We start from the raw sequence: 20,131 nt of genomic DNA, 5'->3' as shown, positions 1-20,131 counted from the left end.
ACGAAATTCTATTATAATATTTTTGATTAATTATTTTTAATAATATATCTTAGTATTAAGTAAGAATAGAGAGACAAACTCTAACGATAATGTAACTTTTTAAAAACATTATAATTATGTTATTATTGAAACATTATATTTATATTAAAATTTTAAAACTTTATTATTTAATCATTTTATCGAATTTTGCTATTTTTTTATAATTAAACTTGAAACCAACAAAAATTTATTATATTAGTTATTAGTTTATTAAGTATTAATTTATAGATGTTCTTCTGTATATTGGTTTGAATACAAAATTTAGTATACAAATGCTTCAATGTAGAAATTTTTATTAATCTATAATTTAAAGTAGAATGTGAAGTGAAATGTTTTTTTCAGCTCGAGGATATCTCGGACCTATAAAAAGTATAGAATAATCTTCAAAGAGATATGCAATGCACTGATAAATTTTTTTTCGAGTTTTCAAATGAAGTACAAAACATGTTTTTAAATCTGAATACAAATCTAATGTTGTGAAGTTGTTTCGAATTTGAATCTTCCCAAAGTCCACATACCGTTAGACCACCATTATATAGTCAAGCAAAATGTTTCTTCGACTGTTTTCCTACCTTCTAAGCCGGCTAAAGATCCAATCTTGCAGCCACAGACAACAATTGTTAGTAGTGAAGTCTCTATTGTGGATATTGACCGTATTCTACAACAAAAGGATCCTTTAATCCCCTTTCCACCAGCTTTTGTGTTCCAAAGTACAAATGTCTTAGAAGGTCCAAGTGCAACTGACCCCATTCCTGTTTTGCAATCTAAAGCGGAGGCTGCTCATGCTCATGACATTCCTTATGGTCCTTCACATGCTTCAGAGGTATGCTTAGGAAACCCAATGATTATAACTTCATCCTCTTCTTCTCAGTCACTACATGAGAAGCCCGTTGATCCGCATAACTCAGTTACCACTTTCACCACATTAATAGATTCAAAATCTATTCCCATTGATACACCGATTATGGAGTCTACTCCATCCAACATTATCAACAATGAGGTCTTAGAATCTATCGTTGTTTATCCCGTGACCACGACACCTAACCATCGTGCATTTGAGAGTCGTTCTCGTTTTACAGTGCTAGGTGATGGGGATGAAGTTGAGATTGAGCCTCCAAGCTCGCTTAGCTTAACAAGAAGTGGGAGAGTATCAAAACCTCCTATCAAGTACCAGAACATGGAATGGCAGACAGTACGAGGGAGAGGAAAACGTGGCCGTCGTGGCCGTGGCTCCTATCATTAGCTATTGTCTTTACTACCATTGATGGCTTCTCTAATCTCTACTTTTGTTTCATTGGTTTGGGATTCAATACATCATGAAGCCTGTTTCGTGCAAACTCTTCCCAACTATAAGACTCTGGTCTTATCATGTAATCGTTTATGTTTTAAATTGAAAGCTCTTTTTCAAAAAAAAAAAATTTCAGCCGTTGTATCATTATATTGGTTATTCCCCATATTATTTTTAAGTTAATACTATATAACAAGTTAGTAATTATGAATCCCTCTAGCTCTCCCTTTTTAATCTATCTTTTTCTCTCTATATATAACTTCTTAATACTCCTTTGTTTCATCCTCAGACTCCTCTTTCATCTCTTTGAGATCTTAGTCCAAAATCTAACCAAAGCCATATGAACATGTTCCAAGATTGGCCTGAGCCTATAGTCCGTGTCCAATCCTTATCCCAAAGCAACCTCAAAGCCATACCAAACCGCTACGTCAAGCCTCTCTCTCAACGTCCAAACTTACCCTCTCAAAACCACCACAACAAACACAACCCTGTCACCGCCGCTATCCCCATCATTGACTTAGGTGGCTTATACACAAACGACATAACTCTACATGCGAAAACACTCGACGAGATCTCAAAAGCTTGTAAAGAATGGGGCTTCTTTCAAGTGGTTAACCATGGGATGAGTCCTCAGCTCATGGACCGAGCAAAAGAAACATGGAGAGACTTCTTTCATCTTCCCATGGAGCTTAAGAACATGCATGCTAATTCGCCAAAAACTTATGAGGGATATGGAAGCCGACTTGGCGTAGAGAAGGGAGCTATTCTTGATTGGAGTGATTACTATTATCTTCATTACTGCCCTTTGTCTTTGAAGGATTACACCAAGTGGCCTTCTTTATCTCTTCATCGCCGGTATATTTTAGTCCAAAACCTTCTAATAAATCAACGTTGTTACTATACATAATAATTATCTTAGAGAACAAACACTGACGCACTAGTACGACTTATCAGTGGATTATTAATTATATGTTTATAACGCAAGCACATGTGAAAGATGAAATATACTACTTATTTCGGTCTATATATTTTAAGATACAAATTGAAACTAAAAATTTGTAACCTTGTTATTGAGGTATATAGAGAAATACTGGAGGATTACTGCAAGGAAATGGTTAAACTGTGCGAAAACTTGATGAGTATATTATCGAGAAACTTGGGATTACAAGAGGACATCCTTCAAAATGCGTTTGGTGGCAAAGAGGAATCTGGAGGATGTTTAAGGGTTAATTATTACCCAAAATGCCCTCAGCCAGAGTTAACACTCGGCCTCTCACCACACTCCGATCCCGGTGGATTGACCATTCTTTTGCCGGACGAGCAAGTCGCCGGCCTTCAGGTCCGTGGATGTGACGACGCTTGGATCACAGTCGAGCCAGCTCCTCATGCTCTCATCGTTAACATTGGTGACCAAATTCAGGTGAATATTTTCTTTAATTTTTTTCGTGTAACATCAACTATTTTCTTAATAACTAGATCATGGAGCATTGAACTGACACTAAAATTACTAGAAAATCTGACATTCTAGTTGTTTTACTCTTTAACATTCGTTGGGGAAGATTGGAGCACTCTATATAATTTTATTATGCTGTTTTTTTATTATTATTATTAGGCTAAAAATAGAGTAAATATCACGTAGATGGGATTTGATTCTCGTCTTCGTTTATCCTTGAAGTTGTTAGTTCTAACAACCCCATTGGGTCTCTTAACCAACATTATATCAATTAACTTAACTTAATTGACGTAATTGGAAACCTTTAATTTTCTATCCTATATTGGTACAATCCTATTGGGGTCTCTTAACCACATCTCCTTCATCTTCATCGTGACTTTGAGCTTCAAACATCTTGTACCAATTCGAGCACTCCTTCCTCGATCACCATCCTTTCACAAACTTCAATCTTCACCGCAAACTCCTTTAAACTCTGATTTTTAACAAATCAGAAAACAAAATCTGATCAAAACGACCAGAAGCTTTATTCAATCAATCTGAAACAGAGATAAAAAAAACACTTGAAGAACAACTCTGGTTCAGAATGAAAACACCACAAAAGTCTGCAACTGCGAAAATCAAACCCAAATTTACAGAGAATACTGTCTAGAGCGTCGATTTTGAGAGGAAGAAGAAATCCATTTTTTTTTACGTCAAAGGAAAATAAAATAAAAAAAAACATATTTTTTAAACCAATAAATGTCAAACTTGGGGCAGTTTTTAAGGGCATGATTATTGGTATTCTCAGCATTGGTACTTAGTGTTTTTTGGTGTGGGACCCACCACATTTTTCTAAGAACTTTGCTCAAATGTCCCTAATTAAGAAACGTCACAAGGGTTGTCTCTAACTGTTTGCGGATCTCACTGACACGTGGCGGTCCGCAATTGGTTCATCATTTAATTTTTTTTAAAAAAAAATAAAAAAAAATAAAAAATTAAGGACAAAAAATGTCTCAACCGTTAATCATGCCCTTATTGTCCTTAAATAAGACATGTTCCTTCCTTTTTTTTCCTATTTTTGATTTATTTTAAATATGTTTTCATCTAAGAGATAAGCTTAAGAGACACTTATTAAGCACGTGCATGCATATTTCTCCTTATTTTTATTTTCCTGTATTATTAAAGTTAAATTAATGGAATATATGGAATATCAATTAGTCAAAAAGTTAATGGAATATAAAAACATAATGTTGATGGGGTCAATTAGGCACTGGCATGAAGCCACACTGCAATATTGTTTTATTCTGCATGTGCCTCCATTAAAGGAAAAAAGAGAAAAGGTCCTAAATCAAGAAACATACAAAAACAATTTCGACGACTGCGCTCACAGATATTCACATGTTTTAAACGTGCTTAAACCAAACACGTCTACGTACATAGTCAAAGCATAGTATTTTTAAGAGTACACTAGTTATTTCTCCATGAAAACTATCATATAATATCAAATGCCATCCAAACTATAACCTCATTTTATATATCTCCAAAATAATACTTTTAGATTTAATTTTCTACAAACAATAATTTGAGCCAAGTTTTCAAAGTTTGAGATCTAAAACTAGTATGACACATACGTGACAATAATTGGTTTACTGTTTTTATATTAAACTATAAACATTTTAAGTCGGCATTTAACTGAATTAAAACATGAACTTGATTTATAATTTGACCTAATTCGAGTTTTGATATCGTTAGATATCTATTTAACATGATTTATAGTATAACATGATTTAGATATCTATTTAACATGGTTTATGGTATTTTAGATTTTGAACTTTAAAAAATGGGAAATTAAAATCTGAAACTATTTTGGGGATAAATACAACTGAATCATAGTTCGGAAGATATATGATTCTATGTAATATTTCTCGTGGGATAATAGCTAGTTGATTCTATTTCTAATCATTTATTGTTTATTTGTATTTGTCATTATTGTGTCATTTGGTCCAAATCTAACAATTGCATATTGGTAAAAAAAAGAGATTAGTTTCTTAAAGGCCAAAGACAAATGTCATGGGGTCTTTCTTTTTTTGGTTGATATCAATGTCGTTTTTGCAGGATATATATTCAATATCTCGCATTATTTGGATTGATATAATTTTTAACATCCATTGAGCAATTTGTTGTGTGGTTAGATGTTGACCAATTCAATATACAAAAGCATAGAACACAGAGTGATCGTCAGCCCTGCAAAGGAGAGGTTGTCATTGGCATTCTTCTACAACCCAAAGGGCAACATCCCAATCGAGCCATTGAAGGAGCTAGTGACCGAAGATTCACCAGCTCTCTACTCTTCCACGACCTATGATCAATACCGTCAATTCATGCGTACGCAAGGTCCACGTAGCAAGTCTCATATTGCCGAACTTAGATCCCCTCGATAGTAGAACATGCGTACATTGAATTTACACAGACGATTAACTTGTTTTCTTCTTGTCTAAATAATGAAACATGCTTCTTTCTTATCTGTTAAATAATGTCCTACGTATTGTATATTTTATGTAAGTATATGAGGTTACATTATGTTATAATGAACTATGTTTTCTTTTGTATAAATATTGAATTATACTTTTAAGTTCTTGATCATATCTAACTCAATTTCGTTCGATCATAAATTTCTACTGATATGTAGATAAATCAATAACACTTAGACTGATGATTCGAAATGGTGGGAAGAATATTGTAGACGAGGAAAAAAAAATACTATAACTTTTTTAATCTTTTGTTCTCTGTGGAAGTACTGTGGCCCAGTAATCAAAGTTTAAAAGCTTCTGCATTAATGTCTGGGTTCGAATTCTAGGCGACGTAATTTCTATACCAAGAGATCTGGTTTTCAATTTCCAAAGAAAACGAATTATGTAGAAAAATTAGAGAAAATATTTACAAGAGATCTTCAGCATGGTGTAATGAATACCGTCAGGAATAGATCTCATTGGATGATGCAGTTAGACGTGAACCCGAGAGAAGAAAAATTTGCCCCTTTGCATTCCGACTTTATAAGATAATGGGCTTTCAAATCATAAAAGGAAGAAACAAAAGCCCAATAGCTTAATAACCCAACAACACATTTAGTTAGGTCTTGTCTGCATCAGTTAGGTCAGCTTTGGATTAGGGGTTCATCATACTGAATTTTGATAACGAGCCTTGCCTCTGATAATGGTAGGTTTCTCCGAGGATGGAAACAACAGCACTTCGCAAAAGAGGCAACGTACTTCCCGTGATACGAAGGGGAAGAAGAAACGCACGGCAACGCTGCATGATCTAGATGCTATCGAGTGTCCTCTTTGCTTCGATCCTCTCACCATTCCTATCTTCCAGGTTCCATTTCTCATCTTTGTCTACATGACATGCACTTCTTAATTCTCACATAACGTCTAGTTGAAATTCAAAGTTTTGTCTTATTGAATATACGTTTCATTGATCACGCAACTACTTTTTTTTCCATACAGTGTGATAATGGTCATATAGCATGCTTTACTTGCCTCCACAAGTTGAAGCAAAAATGTGCAACATGCTCCTTAAAAACTCGTTCACGCAATAGAGCTATGGAACGGGTTCTTGAACTACTTAGAGTTCCATGTCCAAATGTAGAACTTGGTTGCTCCGAGATTATCTCTTTTTCTGAAACATCAACACATTTAGAGATCTGTGCTTTCACCCAACGTGCTTGCCCTTTTAGCAGCTGCGACTTTGTTTGCTTTAACAAGGATTTATATGAACACAGCATTGCTAAACACTGTGAGTCCTCGATCGTATATGTTTGAGTGTGGAAAGCCCGTGTTTATATACCCCATGAGTGGCAAGAGGGTAATTCTCAAGGAACAGACTACAGAAGGAGAAGGAGAGATTGTTATTGTAGAGTGTTTTGACACACCACAAGGTCGAATATTCTATGCTAGTTGTATTGGACCAGGAGAAGAGGAGTTATCCTACACCTTCAAGTTGTTTTCATCTTGCTCTGATCCCTTGTGGTTTGAATCAGATCTCGAAAGAGTTCTTGAAGTGAGCGATGAACCACCAGATGAGCATTTTATGTTGGTTCCTTCATGCATGTGCCCTGACTACAAATTTTATATATGCATCAATCGGCAACTTAAGAGGATGATGAATAAGTTAGGCCCTCTTCGTTTGCTCACCATCCATCTGGGTGAAGATGCAAATCGATGTTCGTTTTGTGCATTATAATGTTACATCTAGATGGATCATCCAGCTGAATTTTTAAAAACTCATCTCAAATTCTCAACCAAATGAAGTTGAATGTTGATGGTGCATCTGGATGCAGATGCATCTAGTTCAATCCAAAATGATAAATAACCTTTTAAAATCAAAATATTATTTTCAAACCCTAAATTCTATTTTTTTGCATATATATTTTTCTACTATAACCAAAAATGCATTTTCTCGCAAAAACTGAAAAACACACTTTCCCGCCAAAACCGCAAGATGCGTTTTTCCGCAAAAAAACGTAAAACACACATTTCCATAAAAACACATTTTTCGACCAAACCAGTAAAACCACACTTTTCGACCAAAACCGAAAAAACGCATTTTCCCGTCAAAACAAAAAAAAAACGCATTTTCCCGCCAAAACCCAAAAAATTGCATTTTCCCGCCAAACTCCAAAAGGCATTTTCCGGCCAAAACCGCAAAATGCATTTTCCCGCTAAAACTGGAAAAACGCAATTTTCTCGCCAAAACCGGAAAATTAATTTTTCCCTCCAAAACCGGAAAAACGCATTTTCCCGCCAAAACCGGAAAACACAATTTTTGCCGCCAAAACCGGAAAACGCATTTTCCCGCCAAAACCGGAAAACACAATTTTCCCGCCAAAACCGGAAAACGCATTTTCCCGCCAAAATTTTTCCCGCCAAAACCGGAAAACGGAATTTTTTCGCCAAAACCGGAAAACGCATTTTCCCGCCAAAACTGGAAAACGCATTTTCTCGCCAAAATCGGAAAAACGCATTTTTCCCGCCAAAATTGGAAAAATGTATTTTCCCACCCAAAACCGGAAAAATGTATTTTTCCGTCGAAACCGTAAAAATACTTTCCCGCCAAAATTATGAAAAAAATTTCCCGCCAAAATCGTGAAAAAAACTTTTCCCGCTAAAATAGTGAAAAAAACTTTTCCCGTCAAAAACACTTTTCCCTTCAAAACCGCAAAACACACTTTTCTCGTCCAAACCGCAAAAACGTATTTTTCCGCCAAACCCATGAAAACGTATTTTTCCGCCAAAACCACAAAAATGCACTTTTTCGCCAAAAACACATTTTCCCTCTAAAACCGCAAAAATATTTTCCGCCAAAACCGTAAAAATGATATTTTTCCGCAGAAACATAAAAAATTATATTTTAATCATTTTATTAACAAGTCCACCTGGATGTAGATGGAAGTTAAAAAATGAAAAGCAAACGAACATAGTTGCATTCAGATCATTCATCTGGATGCATGAACGAAATGAAGAAACGAACAATACTCAGATGGAGCATCTGGATAAGACATCTAGATGGACCATCTGGATGTATCTTCCAGATGTACAAACGAACATGGCCTTACTACATCACTGATCATCAGCCACATTGTTTTTTTTGTTTTTTTCATCAGCCACATTGTTACTCTTAACTACTCTACAATGTTTGTGCTGAAGGAGTTTGATAACGAGCTCTTTTCTTAGAAAGAAATAACGATCTTTTGACTGTTTAAGTTTTTTTTTTTCTTTTTGAAAAATTACAATCGGAAATAAATATATATAACCCCTCTAATCTTGTTTCTTTTATATCTATCTGTGACTGCTCAATACCAAACCAAATGAATATGTAAGATAAGGTTTGGAAATAAGACAAACATGTCTCCTTCTATCTCACATGATAATTGTAGATGTGGGATTAGATAATATTTAAAGTTACACGCATGTGCTCGTGTGTGTGTGGACGTGTGTCTCTACTTCATAAGAGCAATGAAAGGATCAAATTAAATTGAGCAAACATCTAAAAGAAAAAGAAAAATGTGCCACATGATGGTTTTGAATTGGTCAAATTTGACGGATTGGTACCAGTTAGAAGATTAGTGCCAACTGGTTTGTTGATAGGTCAAGTATCTCAAATTGGTTCAATCTTGTTCCCTTGAATTGAGTAGGCAAACAACAGAAAATTTAGAAATGATTTGTAAAACACGATGGGAGTTGAACCGAATTTTAATAAAACCAAACCGGAATTACGTCAGGTTAAGGAAGTTGCGTACATGGAGAAAAGGACGAAAAGTAAATTATACAAAAAATAAATAAGAAACGAATGATCGAAGAGGGAAATTAAATTGATTAGTGTTTACTTCTGAAACGCTCTCGTGATAGAACCCTAACTCGGCGGCCGCCATCCCTCGCGGTCGCCGGATCTGATCTTGAAAACTGTATTTTCTCCCTTTCCTCTCTTAGATCTCTTCTCCTCTTTCTTTTAGAGCTGCTCCAGTTGCCCGTGTTCTGAATATACTCTATATGAGCTTTTGGTTTTTCAGATCTGTGATCCTCTTGTAGTTCTGGGTGCGTAGAGTGGTGTTTGTCGGTGGTGGTTAAGGGTTGGTCCCTTCTATGGCCTCCATCTGCGTCTCCTAGCGAGGTGAAAGTCTGAGCCTTGGTGTCTCTGTTGTGATGTGGCCGTTGTGTCTACAATCGGTTTTGGGTAGTGTTGCAACTCTTTGTTAGGGGTTGAACCCAGTTAGTCTGTCTTGGATTTTAGAGTTGGTCTTGGTTGGTCTTTGGTTCTGCAACGGTGAAGCAGTGAGGTGGTGTTGTGAGGAGCAGTCGAAGGTTTTATGGGTTTGAGATGAAGACAAGTTCAGTTCATCTCTTCACCTGCTGTGTTTTAAAGGTATCATATCTCGTCCTTTGAATAAGTGTTCCTGGTTTGCCTTTGGTCGTTCTTCCTCGGTGGCTTCAACTCGTGAAGCAATAAAATGAGGTTGAAGTGTGGAGGTGTCCAGATGAAGGGGCGATTGAAGATGAAATTTCACAGGTGTGGTTCCCTCTGGTGTTATGTTTGGCCTATGGTATTGTGGTTTGGTTGTTGTCATCGTGAACAAGTGATTCAGATGAGGTCTTTGTGCTCTGGTGTTGTCATCTTGGACAGGAGGTTCAGATGAGGTTTTTGTGGTTTGGTGTTGTCATCTTGAACATGAGGTTCAGATGAGGTTCTGCTCTCCTTCACAACCTTTGCGTGCTCGCTTGCTCAGTTCGTAGTAAGATCTCCGGCTAGTCATAGACAATTAAGTCTTTGTTCTGTTATCCTTTATTGTTTAACTTTGGGTTTTTGAGGGAATGTAAGGGTTTAGGTGATGTTTCGGTAGTTTGAACAAGACCCGTCTGTTTGGGTTATAGCTTCCCGTGTTTGGGTTTAGTTTCCGGGGATTTCTACGTTTTCCGCCGGCTTCAGGATTTCACCGATGTATCTTTTTTATGGTAGTAATGAAAATTTCAGTGGGAAAAAAAAAAAAACGAATGATCGAAGAAGCGTCTTCGTGCAATTCATGTATCTGGCTGTTTCCAATTGGCTATATCTGTCTTTTAACTCCCACTCTCATTACTAGCACATGTTTTCACTTCTTCTTTCCAATTTGTCTTTTGGTTTTAAATATTTGGTCCAATTCTAATTCTCTATTCAATAACACCTCCTTATTTGCTTTTGCAAGTACGAACATAGTATATGGAATACCGTAGCCTATTGGTTAAGGTTTAAAGGTTTTTATGCTCATATTTGAGATTCGAATTCCAGACTATGTAATTTATTGCAGATTACAAGAAATCCAGATTTCAAGTCCCAGGGAGAACGATTTATTAAACAATTATGCAGATTACAGAAGAAAGACTTACAAGGGATCTTCAACATGCTGCAAGTAAATCTGGCCAGGCGTGGATCTTCATATGACGGCTCAGATGATGCAGTTAAGCGTAGGTCTTCATAAGGCATGTAATATTATCGGTTGTCGAATCGTCTATGTAATCTTTCTCATATCATAATTGTAAGATCGTAATAAATCAGCTTTAAAAAAAAGTACGAACATCATGTATAAGTCTCTTCATATTAAAAAAAAAAGATAATACAAAATAGGATTTTTTTTACAGATTAAAATATTAATTGGTTGAGATGTAATAATTTTCTTAACTTAGTTTTTATCTATAGCCTTTAAAAATATCAATCAACATTTTATATTAGTTTTTAAAACTATAATCTAAAAAGGTAGAAACCTTATTTTCTAAATCAATATTTTGTAAACTGTAGAAATAATTTTTTTATTTTTTCTTATTTAACTTTTACAGATAATGCAGAGACAGCCACATCAAAAAATATTCTCAGATAAAATTCAACATTTTTTACAGCTATAGTCCAAATTAGTTATCTACTATATCAATTTTTTGGGAAACTATTTTGATGTTTGTTAAGCTTTCTCTGGTGTAAATATTTAAATTTGATGTGAAAGAAACTAAATAAGATTTATAATCAATGCTGGCTCTCTAAATCTATAAAAATGTTCCAAAACAAAAAAAAAAAAATATAATCAGATCAGTATAAATGATGAAATATACCTTGATTAATTTGATACTACAATCCAGAATATCCATTAAAATGAAATTGGATTTTATTGTAAAATCATTGTTTGGAAATGTTCATTATATTGCTCGTTATCAAAATTATATTTATAAATGTTTGAATGTGGTGTTTTTTTCTTGTTGTGCGACGGAATAGTATTTAAATTTATCTTAATTAATCCTTTATTTATTTCTTATGACAAGAACATTATTGGACAATAATTACAACAATAAAATGTCGCTTTATCAAAAGGACTTCATCGAACCATCGCCATAGACAAACCTCTCTCTCTCTCTCTCTCTCTATCTCTAATTAAATTAACATATCATTTTAGCAAAGGAAGGAAGAAGAACTTTGATTGCTTCCTTTCCTCTTCAAGTTCCTTCCCCACCGAGTCATGGCCGAGTTGACTCAGTCCGACGTCGTTTACTCGCCTCGCTCCCTCCAAGTGTGGAAGACTTTCATGAACTGCCTCGCGTTCTTCTACCAGATCTTCCTCCAGATCCTCCGCGCCGTCGGCTACCATCCTCTCCTCTCTTCCTCCTCCTCTAAAGCCGCCTCCGATGGCTTTAAACCCTTGCCATCCATCGAATTGCCGGAATCTCCCACCACCGTGGAAATCGCCTCCTCCACCACCGGAGACCGTTTCCAGAGACTAAAGGTACACGCTTTCAATCAAAAGGCCTTTCATTTTGACTTTTATTGCTTCAAAGGTGAAACCTTTTTGTGTAATGTGTTGAAGTCTTTGTGAAAGGTGTAATAACCTTTTGATTGGTGGAGAGTTGAAGAGTTAGTTAGTTTGATTTTTGACCGTTTATGCTTCAAAGTTTTTTTTTTTTTTGACAAAAATTTATGCTTCAAAGTTGAAACCTTTTTTCGTGAGAATGTATCAAGGTGACCTTTGAAGCTCTTAGTAAACTGAAGATGTGTGTTTTGTAGGTAGTTCTTGACTTGGATGAGACGTTAGTGTGTGCTTATGAGACCTCTAGTCTACCTGCTGCTTTACGCAATCAAGCCATTGAGGCTGGATTAAACTGGTTCGAACTTGAGTGTTTGTCATCTGACAAGGTTTGTTTGCTTCCACTACTTGTTCTCAAGTTTGAGTTCGGCGTTTCTTATGACACGTGTCTCTCTTTGTTGTCTAGAAGGAAAGTGACGGTAAACCTAAGATCAATTACGTTACGGTATTTGAGCGTCCAGGATTGCACGAGTTCTTAGAGCAGCTTAGTCAGTTTGCTGATCTTGTTCTGTTTACCGCTGGTCTTGAAGGTCTCTCACTCTTTCCCATCAAATGCATTCTCAATTATGTAATCTTAACACATGTTTCTCGAACCACAGGATATGCGAGACCGCTTGTGGATAGAATAGATACCAGGAAAGTACTAAGCAACCGGCTCTATCGACCTTCAACAGTCAGCACGTAAGTTATAATGAATCAGGATACTTTCAAGAACCGGATTTGTGGGAGGTTTATTGTGGGTTTTTTTTTGTACATTGTAATCAGACCATACCGAGATCACGTGAAGGATCTGTTAACCACATCAAAGAACATGTCTAGGACTGTAATCGTTGACAACAATCCTTTCAGCTTTCTATTGCAACCATCAAATGGGATTCCATGTATTGCATTCTCTGCCGGGCAGCCTAATGACACTCAGGTCTCTAATACTTTATTACTCTTCTCTTATACATTTCTTTATTATTAGTGTCTAAACTAATCAGAACTATTGTGAAACTTGAAGCTTTTGGACGTTATTCTACCACTTCTGAAGCAACTTTCAGAGGAAGAAGATGTAAGACCGACACTTTATGATAGGTTCCGCATGCCTGAATGGTTTGAGAAGCAAGGCATACCACCTTCTTGCTGGAATCCTTAACCGGTTTAATCAGAAACTAATGGTGAAAAAAGGAAATATATCTTTGGTCCACACAAAAAAAGCCAAAGGACTTGTTTGGTAATTGGTACAGTAGTTTCAGCAACGAAAAAAAATGTGAGAAGGGCACATAAACTACCATTCGTAGTGTTTATAATCTTTGGTAGATTCCTTTTTAAAAGATAAAAATCTGTTACACATTCTTGATTTAGCTTTCTCTGTAATTTTGTTAATGATCAAGCATTATTTTTTTTTCCTTTTCCGGTTTGGTTTGGTTTGGATATACCGGGTTATGGTCTAAACCGAAGTATATACTGGTTTGGTATGAGAAGATAAATAAATGTTCCCTTCCTTTGAAATGGAGTGGTTTTGAAATGCAAAATATTATACTCAGTACTCAATAAACTTTTAAAAAAATCAGGAATGCAAGTAACTGGGATTTCATGTATTGCACATTTGAAAGATATAGGAACCTAAATATCTATTTTTTTAGATTTTGTTTGGTTCATATTTCATTGTATTCATAGATCAGATCAGATAGATGTTATTATGTTACTACTACTTACATGCACTACACTTGTTTGGCCAATACTGCGTTACTGTATTTACTCCTTTACTAGAATGTTTTACTTGACAATCATTTATGGACTCAACTGTTCCCACATATATGCACTACATGGGTCCAATTTACATTGCTAACTATTTTCAAATTACATAATTCAATCAGTGTTATAATTACTCCAGAACGAGTCAGTCTATAATCCGCAATCTAAGAAAAATTGCAGACTACATTATTATAGAATGAGACTCATATATACGATGAAAACAATATTTTTTTACAGGATCCAGCAAAAAGTATTTGCCTTTGATTAAAATTCTGATATGAGCTGAAAGTCATCTCAGAGTCCAACAAAAAACATCTAAGAAAGATTGTCAATGGTCTTGATCTTAGCTAGCAGACATTATGGTACTCTCAATCACTAAACAATACAATATCCTTTTAAATATACATACTGAACACATTTTACAGGTCGAAAGAGTACGTGAGTTACATAACAAGACCTGTCATGTTTCTCTTTCTTATAATTCAACGTAGTATGCAACTAATCTTTTATTATACGGATTATGGTCGGCCTTCCCATGTTTGTTGATAAATAAGTGGGGTTCATTCTGAGCTGTGCTTAGACTTCTAAGGCATCTTCACATCTAGATTTAGGGTTTAACTACTCCCATTAACTTTACTTCATTCCTTTTTTTGGTAGCTACTTTGTTTATTTTATAGTATATACTATATTTGAGTTTCCAGTGGACACCAATATTAATGGAAAGACGCGTGACGTGAACTCGTTAATTGCATTGAGAGATACATACATTAACATGGAATGTGAGGTTAGTATATATAGCACTGGAAATAATCAGATGTTTTATTTTGTCTCCATGTTTAAGAATATCATTTATAATTGGTAAACGGAACGTGTTACATGATTATTGACATGAAAAGCAATATAAATGGTTTGGCCATTTTGAACATCCATTTATTAACTTAAGTTCCATATAGTATGGTTTGACATAATTTGTCGCACGTGTTTCATTTTTAGAATTGGACTACTGCAACGAATACCAGCACTCGTAATTATATTCAAACAAGAGAGTTTATGAAAGCTGCAGCCTATGTAAATCACTCAGAACAGTTGAACACATTTATAAAGTATTTTACTTTTGAAAGAAAAAATATTCCAGGACGTCAAGTTCATGCAAGTGTGTGTGTAATTCGTAGATCTCTTACCCATGCTTTTCGATAAGACTGTTTATAAATTATAATAAGCGGCATGTATCTAATGAATGAACATCAAACAACTTATAAAGCTTTTTATTGTATTTACATATAAACTACCGTAATTAAGAAAAACACGCCACCTATGTAGAAGTTTTTTGGTCAAATGCGGCCAGCCATTGAATTAGTACATGCTTAATAATTTTCTGTCTTTTTCAAATTTAATATTTTCCTCTCATTACCGAACTTTCTGTGCGTCAATGAATTTTCCCTTTTTCTTTTCCAAAGCGGGAACTCGTTAAGAAAGTAAATGCGCAGTTACGTTTAAAAAAAAGAGTAAATGCGCAGTAGTATTAGAGAAAATATTTTCCTTAATTCTTCAATTTTGTTTGACCATAAAAATTAATATCTCTTGATTATATAGTATGTCCTTTTTACTAGGACAATGTAAAAATGTGTTATTTTATAAAATATTCCATATATTTCAAAATGTATGTTTTTGTAATTTATACAAATATTTTTAAAACATCTTAAATTTGAATTATGTGTATTTTTTGTGATTAATTATTTTCTATAATTTTTAGCCAATTAAAATCCAATAAACACAGTTAAGCTCTTTGAAGTTTGCAATTTACTATTGTTACCTAGTAAAAATACATTAAAATATAAAATTATATATTCTGAAACAATTTTCTCAAAAAACATGGATAATTTTGAAATGAATGAGTATTAAATACCCCCTCCTCTTTTAATACTTGAATTATTTTAAAAAAATAATTTTGTTCAAATTAGATAACAATTTCAAATTTTAAAATAAAATTTATCAACAATTATTGTAAAATGACCAATGATATTAGAACTTATATTTTATTATTGGTTGAAATGTGGTTAGGTAAATTATTAATGATGTTTTTATTTTAAAAAATGTAAAAATTTAAATATATTGTTAATTTATGTACGCAATCCTAAAATATCATCCTAAAACATCATTTATAGAAAACCGGAAGAGTATATACTTTTATAAACAGAAAAGCATATACTACTAATACATCGATTGAATTGTTGAATGCTCGAATTTCAATGGTCTTTAGATTTTAGTCTCAGTTCAGGTAGGGATAAACTACTAAGTTAGTCTGGGCGATCTTTTGGGATGTTTTAAGCGACGGTATCATTAGGCGATAATCAGGTTTCGTAAAGTGTTTGGATATTCGGATCATAAAAAAATTACTAAAATGATTATGGCCATAAAGAAGAAGAAAAAAGGAAGCAAGAAAAAATAAATGTTACAAAAGAGAATCCCTAAAAAGAATATTAATGGTAATAAGATTTTCACTAATATGATCATAATTAATTTCCACAATTTTGTGTAAAGGAAAAAGATATGCTTTTATGGTAAGACGAATTTCCATTGATGGTCATATTTAATTCCGTATTATTTCCTTGATTCCTAAATTGACCCATTGTTAGGGGTGGATATTAATTGCGTTAGTTTGTTTGCTAACAAAAAAAATATGGAAGTTTCTGAATGAAGAGGAATAATTTTTAGTTTTTTACTGTAATATTCATATTATGGTTCAGAAGAAAAGTAGAAAGTTCAACAAACAGAAATTGACAATTAAATTAGTTATAAAGAACACCAAAGAAATGTGTTCAACCATCACCATTTTGGAAACATGGACTAAATTGTCAGACTTTGAATTGTATTTACTGTTTACATGGGAAATTCAGCTTATTTATATTATTCACATTACTTTTTATCATATGAGCGGTTGTTGCATGAATAATATACACCACACATATAACGTAGTTGTTGATGTATTAAAATATTGAAACGGTCGTAAGATTTCAATTCAAATTTGTTTGAGAACCATCAAATAGAATCGCCACTGGTAGGGGCAAAAATAAGCCATTGATAAAAATATATCTTAATTAATAACCAGAAAACACTCGTATTTTTATTCATAAAAGTCCTGAATTTCATTTTAAAATCTAGCAATAGTAATGTTTTCGAGTTATTGATATACAGTTATATTAATTAACGTAAATAAATTTAAAGAAAAGGAAAAGAAACATGCATGAGTCCCAAGTCACAACATATTAAAAAGTCATTTCTTAACCAAATCCTACTAATATATGTTATTTAATTACTGTTTTGTCTTCTTAAAGACACATCTATTCTTCTTCGTCTTCTTTCACCAATCGTCTTCTCTCTCTCTCTCTCTCAAGCAGAGTTTTTGACTCATTAAAATGAATGAGTCGTATTTAAAATCGACGAAGACGGCAGTCAAATTCAACCTTTATCGATGAAAAGGTCTATCTTTTCCACCGTGGCGTATCCCGTCACCGTCGCCGTTATCTCAATCGTCGTCTTCTTCCTCCCGGTTCCCGCCGCCGCTTTAGGCTCAGGCTCAACTTACGCCGTCGTGTACGGCTCCGACACCGTCTGCGCCTTAATCTCCGGCCAACCCACGCAGCGTATCCTCTGCTACAACACCCGCCTCCGTACCAACCTCACTCTCAACCCCGGCGTCTCCTTCTCCTCGATCGCCGCCGGTGAGAATTTCCTCTGCGGCGTACGCTCCGGCGGTTACAGCCTCCTCTGCTGGGACGACATCGGAAGCTACACTCTGAAACCGAAGCGAATCTACTACAACGACAACGTTTTGCTCGAGAGTCTCTCCGTCGGCGATGGTCAAATCTGCGCCACCGTTAACGGAACAAACGCCGTGAAATGCTGGAGAAACGATCCGTCGACGCCTCCGAACGAGGGATTAAACTCAATTTCCTCCGGCGTTGGGTTCTCATGCGGCGTCTCGGTTCGAAATAACCGAGTCCTCTGCTGGGGAAAAGATCCGGTTAAATCCGGTCAGATCCAAACCGGATTCGGAAACCAAACGATGGTTAGCATATCAGCCGGAGAGTCGCACGCTTGCGGGTTAAACTCCACGGGAAGTTTGATCTGCATCGGAAGAAACGAATCGGGTCAGCTCAATGCTCCATCGGGTCAACCTTATCTCTACTCGGATCTCTCTCTCGGGTCGAACTTCACTTGCGCGACGCGAAGCTCGAACAGCTCTGTGACTTGCTGGGGAGGTGGAGCAGAGAGGTTCAACAATGTCACGGAACGGATCTCATTCGAGTCAGTTACATCCGGGTCGGGTCTAATCTGCGGGTTGATATCCGGTAACCTATCCGTCATGTGTTGGAGCCCTAATAACTTCTCAAGAATCTTCCTTCCTTTCCAAGATATCTTACCAGGTCCTTGCGTTGAATCATCTATTTGCAAATGTGGTGTGTATCCACGATCTGATCAGCTATGCTCCGGCTCGGGTTCGATCTGCAGCAAATGCAAAATCTCACCTCCTCCACAACCACCATCACCACCACCACCACCACCACCACCGTCAGATTCATCTCCATCTCCATCTCCGCCGCCGTCGAAGGCGTTAACGAGAGGATTACTAGCTTTTGCGATCGTTGGATCAGTAGGAGCGTTTGCAGGGATATGCAGTGTGGTGTACTGTTTGTGGACCGGAGCTTTCTTGGGGAAGAAGAAAGTTCATAACTCGGTTCAACCGACGATAACCCGCGGCGGTTCGAGTACCCGGTCAAGCAGTTCGCCGCCTTCTCGGTCCTTGACGATAAGACGTCAAGGATCGAGAATGTTTTCGATGAGAAGACAAAGAAGCGGGACGTCTTCGATGAAACACGCGGATAAAGCCGAAGAGTTCTCCTTCTCCGAGCTCGCTTCTGCCACCGGAAACTTCTCCTTAGAGAACAAGATCGGCTCCGGGAGCTTCGGTGTTGTCTACAGAGGCAAACTCAGCGACGGGAGAGAAGTCGCGATAAAACGCGGCGAAGTAAACGCGAAACTGAAGAAGTTTCAGGAGAAAGAAACCGCGTTTGACTCGGAAATCGCGTTTCTATCGAGGCTTCACCACAAGCACTTGGTGAGGCTCGTTGGCTACTGCGAGGAACGAGAGGAGAAGCTTCTGGTTTACGACTACATGAAGAACGGTGCGCTTTACGACCATCTCCACGACAAGAACAACGTGGAGAAACACAGCAGTTTGGTCAACTCGTGGAAAATGCGGATCAAAATCGCGTTGGACGCGGCTAGAGGGATCGAGTATCTACACAACTACGCCGTGCCGCCGATTATTCATAGAGATATCAAGTCATCGAACATCTTGCTCGACTCTAATTGGGTCGCTAGGGTTTCGGATTTCGGGTTGTCGTTAATGGGTCCGGAGCTAGGGAAAGATCACCAGCACCCTCCCATGAAAGCTGCTGGAACGGTCGGGTACATTGATCCGGAATATTACAGTCTCAATGTTTTAACCGACAAGAGTGATGTCTACGGGTTAGGAGTTGTGTTGTTGGAACTGTTGACCGGTAAAAGAGCAATTTTTAGGAACGGTGGGGATGTGGAAGAAGGGTGTGTCCCGGTGCATTTGGTGGAATACTCTGTTTCGGCGATTACAATGGGTGAGCTGGGTCGGGTTTTGGATCCTAGAGTTGGATCGCCGGAGTTAGGGGAAGGAGATGCGGTGGAGCTGGTGGCTTATACGGCGATGCATTGTGTGAATGCTGAAGGCAGAAATCGGCCGACAATGACTGATATTGTCGGAAATTTGGAGAGAGCATTGGAGTTGTGTGGAGATAGTCATGGGAGTATCTCTAGTGGCATTTGCTCTATTGTCTCCGAAATTGAAAGAGATTAAACTATTTTTACATAGATGATTTTTTTTTACCTGAGGATTTTATTTATTTTTCTAGTTTTTTTTTGGCTTTTCTTGGATAATTGTTTTTGTAATTAATCATTAGTGGTAGTTGCTTAGGAGAATTTGAATATTCAATATTCGTGGTCTAACCTTTTGGTTGGGAAATGTATAATCTTGACAGCGGAGAGCGAATATTAAAATTGGATCATTGTTTTGAAAAGTAAGAAAAGTTTGTGTGACACTATTATGATGTCGTTGTTTTGGACCATCTAGTCAAACCGTGTGTTGTTTCATGCTTGTAGAGCCACCACTCACCAGCATGGTAGGGAGAAGATGGATATTGGATAATGACTTTGGCGTGGA

At 36.4% G+C, this 20,131-nt stretch overlaps 3 protein-coding genes and 1 pseudogene across 4 annotated transcripts; all 4 read left to right on the top strand.

Annotated features, from left to right (window-relative positions):
• The first annotated feature begins 1,587 nt into the window (after positions 1–1,587).
• On the top strand, positions 1,588–5,387 carry LOC106359636 (jasmonate-induced oxygenase 3-like). Its single transcript, XM_013799299.3, has 3 exons — positions 1,588–2,182; positions 2,411–2,747; positions 4,952–5,387. The coding sequence occupies exons 1-3, from the start codon at positions 1,668–1,670 to the stop codon at positions 5,198–5,200; spliced, it is 1,101 nt and encodes a 366-aa protein (XP_013654753.1). The 5' UTR covers positions 1,588–1,667; the 3' UTR covers positions 5,201–5,387.
• A 224-nt stretch (positions 5,388–5,611) lies between these two features.
• LOC106358840 lies at positions 5,612–7,031 on the top strand (annotated as a pseudogene).
• Positions 7,032–11,649: 4,618 nt separating this feature from the next.
• On the top strand, positions 11,650–13,629 carry LOC106360809 (CTD small phosphatase-like protein). Of its 2 annotated transcripts, none has more exons than XM_013800478.3 (6): positions 11,650–12,057; positions 12,336–12,464; positions 12,545–12,665; positions 12,735–12,816; positions 12,901–13,054; positions 13,139–13,629. In XM_013800478.3, the coding sequence occupies exons 1-6, from the start codon at positions 11,794–11,796 to the stop codon at positions 13,271–13,273; spliced, it is 885 nt and encodes a 294-aa protein (XP_013655932.1). In that variant the 5' UTR covers positions 11,650–11,793; the 3' UTR covers positions 13,274–13,629. The 2 variants fall into 2 exon arrangements, with proteins under 2 accessions (XP_013655932.1, XP_013655931.1); XM_013800477.3 differs by having other exon boundaries at positions 12,542–12,665.
• Positions 13,630–17,003: 3,374 nt separating this feature from the next.
• LOC106360807 (putative serine/threonine-protein kinase-like protein CCR3) lies at positions 17,004–20,028 on the top strand. Its single transcript, XM_013800476.3, has one exon. The coding sequence runs from the start codon at positions 17,348–17,350 to the stop codon at positions 19,766–19,768; it is 2,421 nt and encodes an 806-aa protein (XP_013655930.1). The 5' UTR covers positions 17,004–17,347; the 3' UTR covers positions 19,769–20,028.
• Positions 20,029–20,131: the final 103 nt, after the last annotated feature.

Source organism: Brassica napus, chromosome C8 (assembly GCF_020379485.1).
Source record: "Brassica napus cultivar Da-Ae chromosome C8, Da-Ae, whole genome shotgun sequence".
NCBI classification, from domain to species: Eukaryota; Viridiplantae; Streptophyta; class Magnoliopsida; order Brassicales; family Brassicaceae; genus Brassica; species Brassica napus.
This window is presented reverse-complemented; position numbering and strand designations above follow the sequence as displayed.

Coding starts and splice junctions, on each gene's coding strand:
- LOC106359636 (XM_013799299.3), top strand. CDS start 1,668: ATGAACATGTTCCAAGATTGGCCTGAGCCTATAGTCCGTGTCCAATCC. Junction 2,183..2,410: donor TCTTTATCTCTTCATCGCCG/GTATATTTTAGT, acceptor TGAGGTATATAG/AGAAATACTGGAGGATTACT. Junction 2,748..4,951: donor ACATTGGTGACCAAATTCAG/GTGAATATTTTC, acceptor TTGTGTGGTTAG/ATGTTGACCAATTCAATATA.
- LOC106360809 (XM_013800477.3), top strand. CDS start 11,794: ATGGCCGAGTTGACTCAGTCCGACGTCGTTTACTCGCCTCGCTCCCTC. Junction 12,058..12,335: donor ACCGTTTCCAGAGACTAAAG/GTACACGCTTTC, acceptor TGTGTTTTGTAG/GTAGTTCTTGACTTGGATGA. Junction 12,817..12,900: donor CGACCTTCAACAGTCAGCAC/GTAAGTTATAAT, acceptor CATTGTAATCAG/ACCATACCGAGATCACGTGA.
- LOC106360807 (XM_013800476.3), top strand. CDS start 17,348: ATGAAAAGGTCTATCTTTTCCACCGTGGCGTATCCCGTCACCGTCGCC.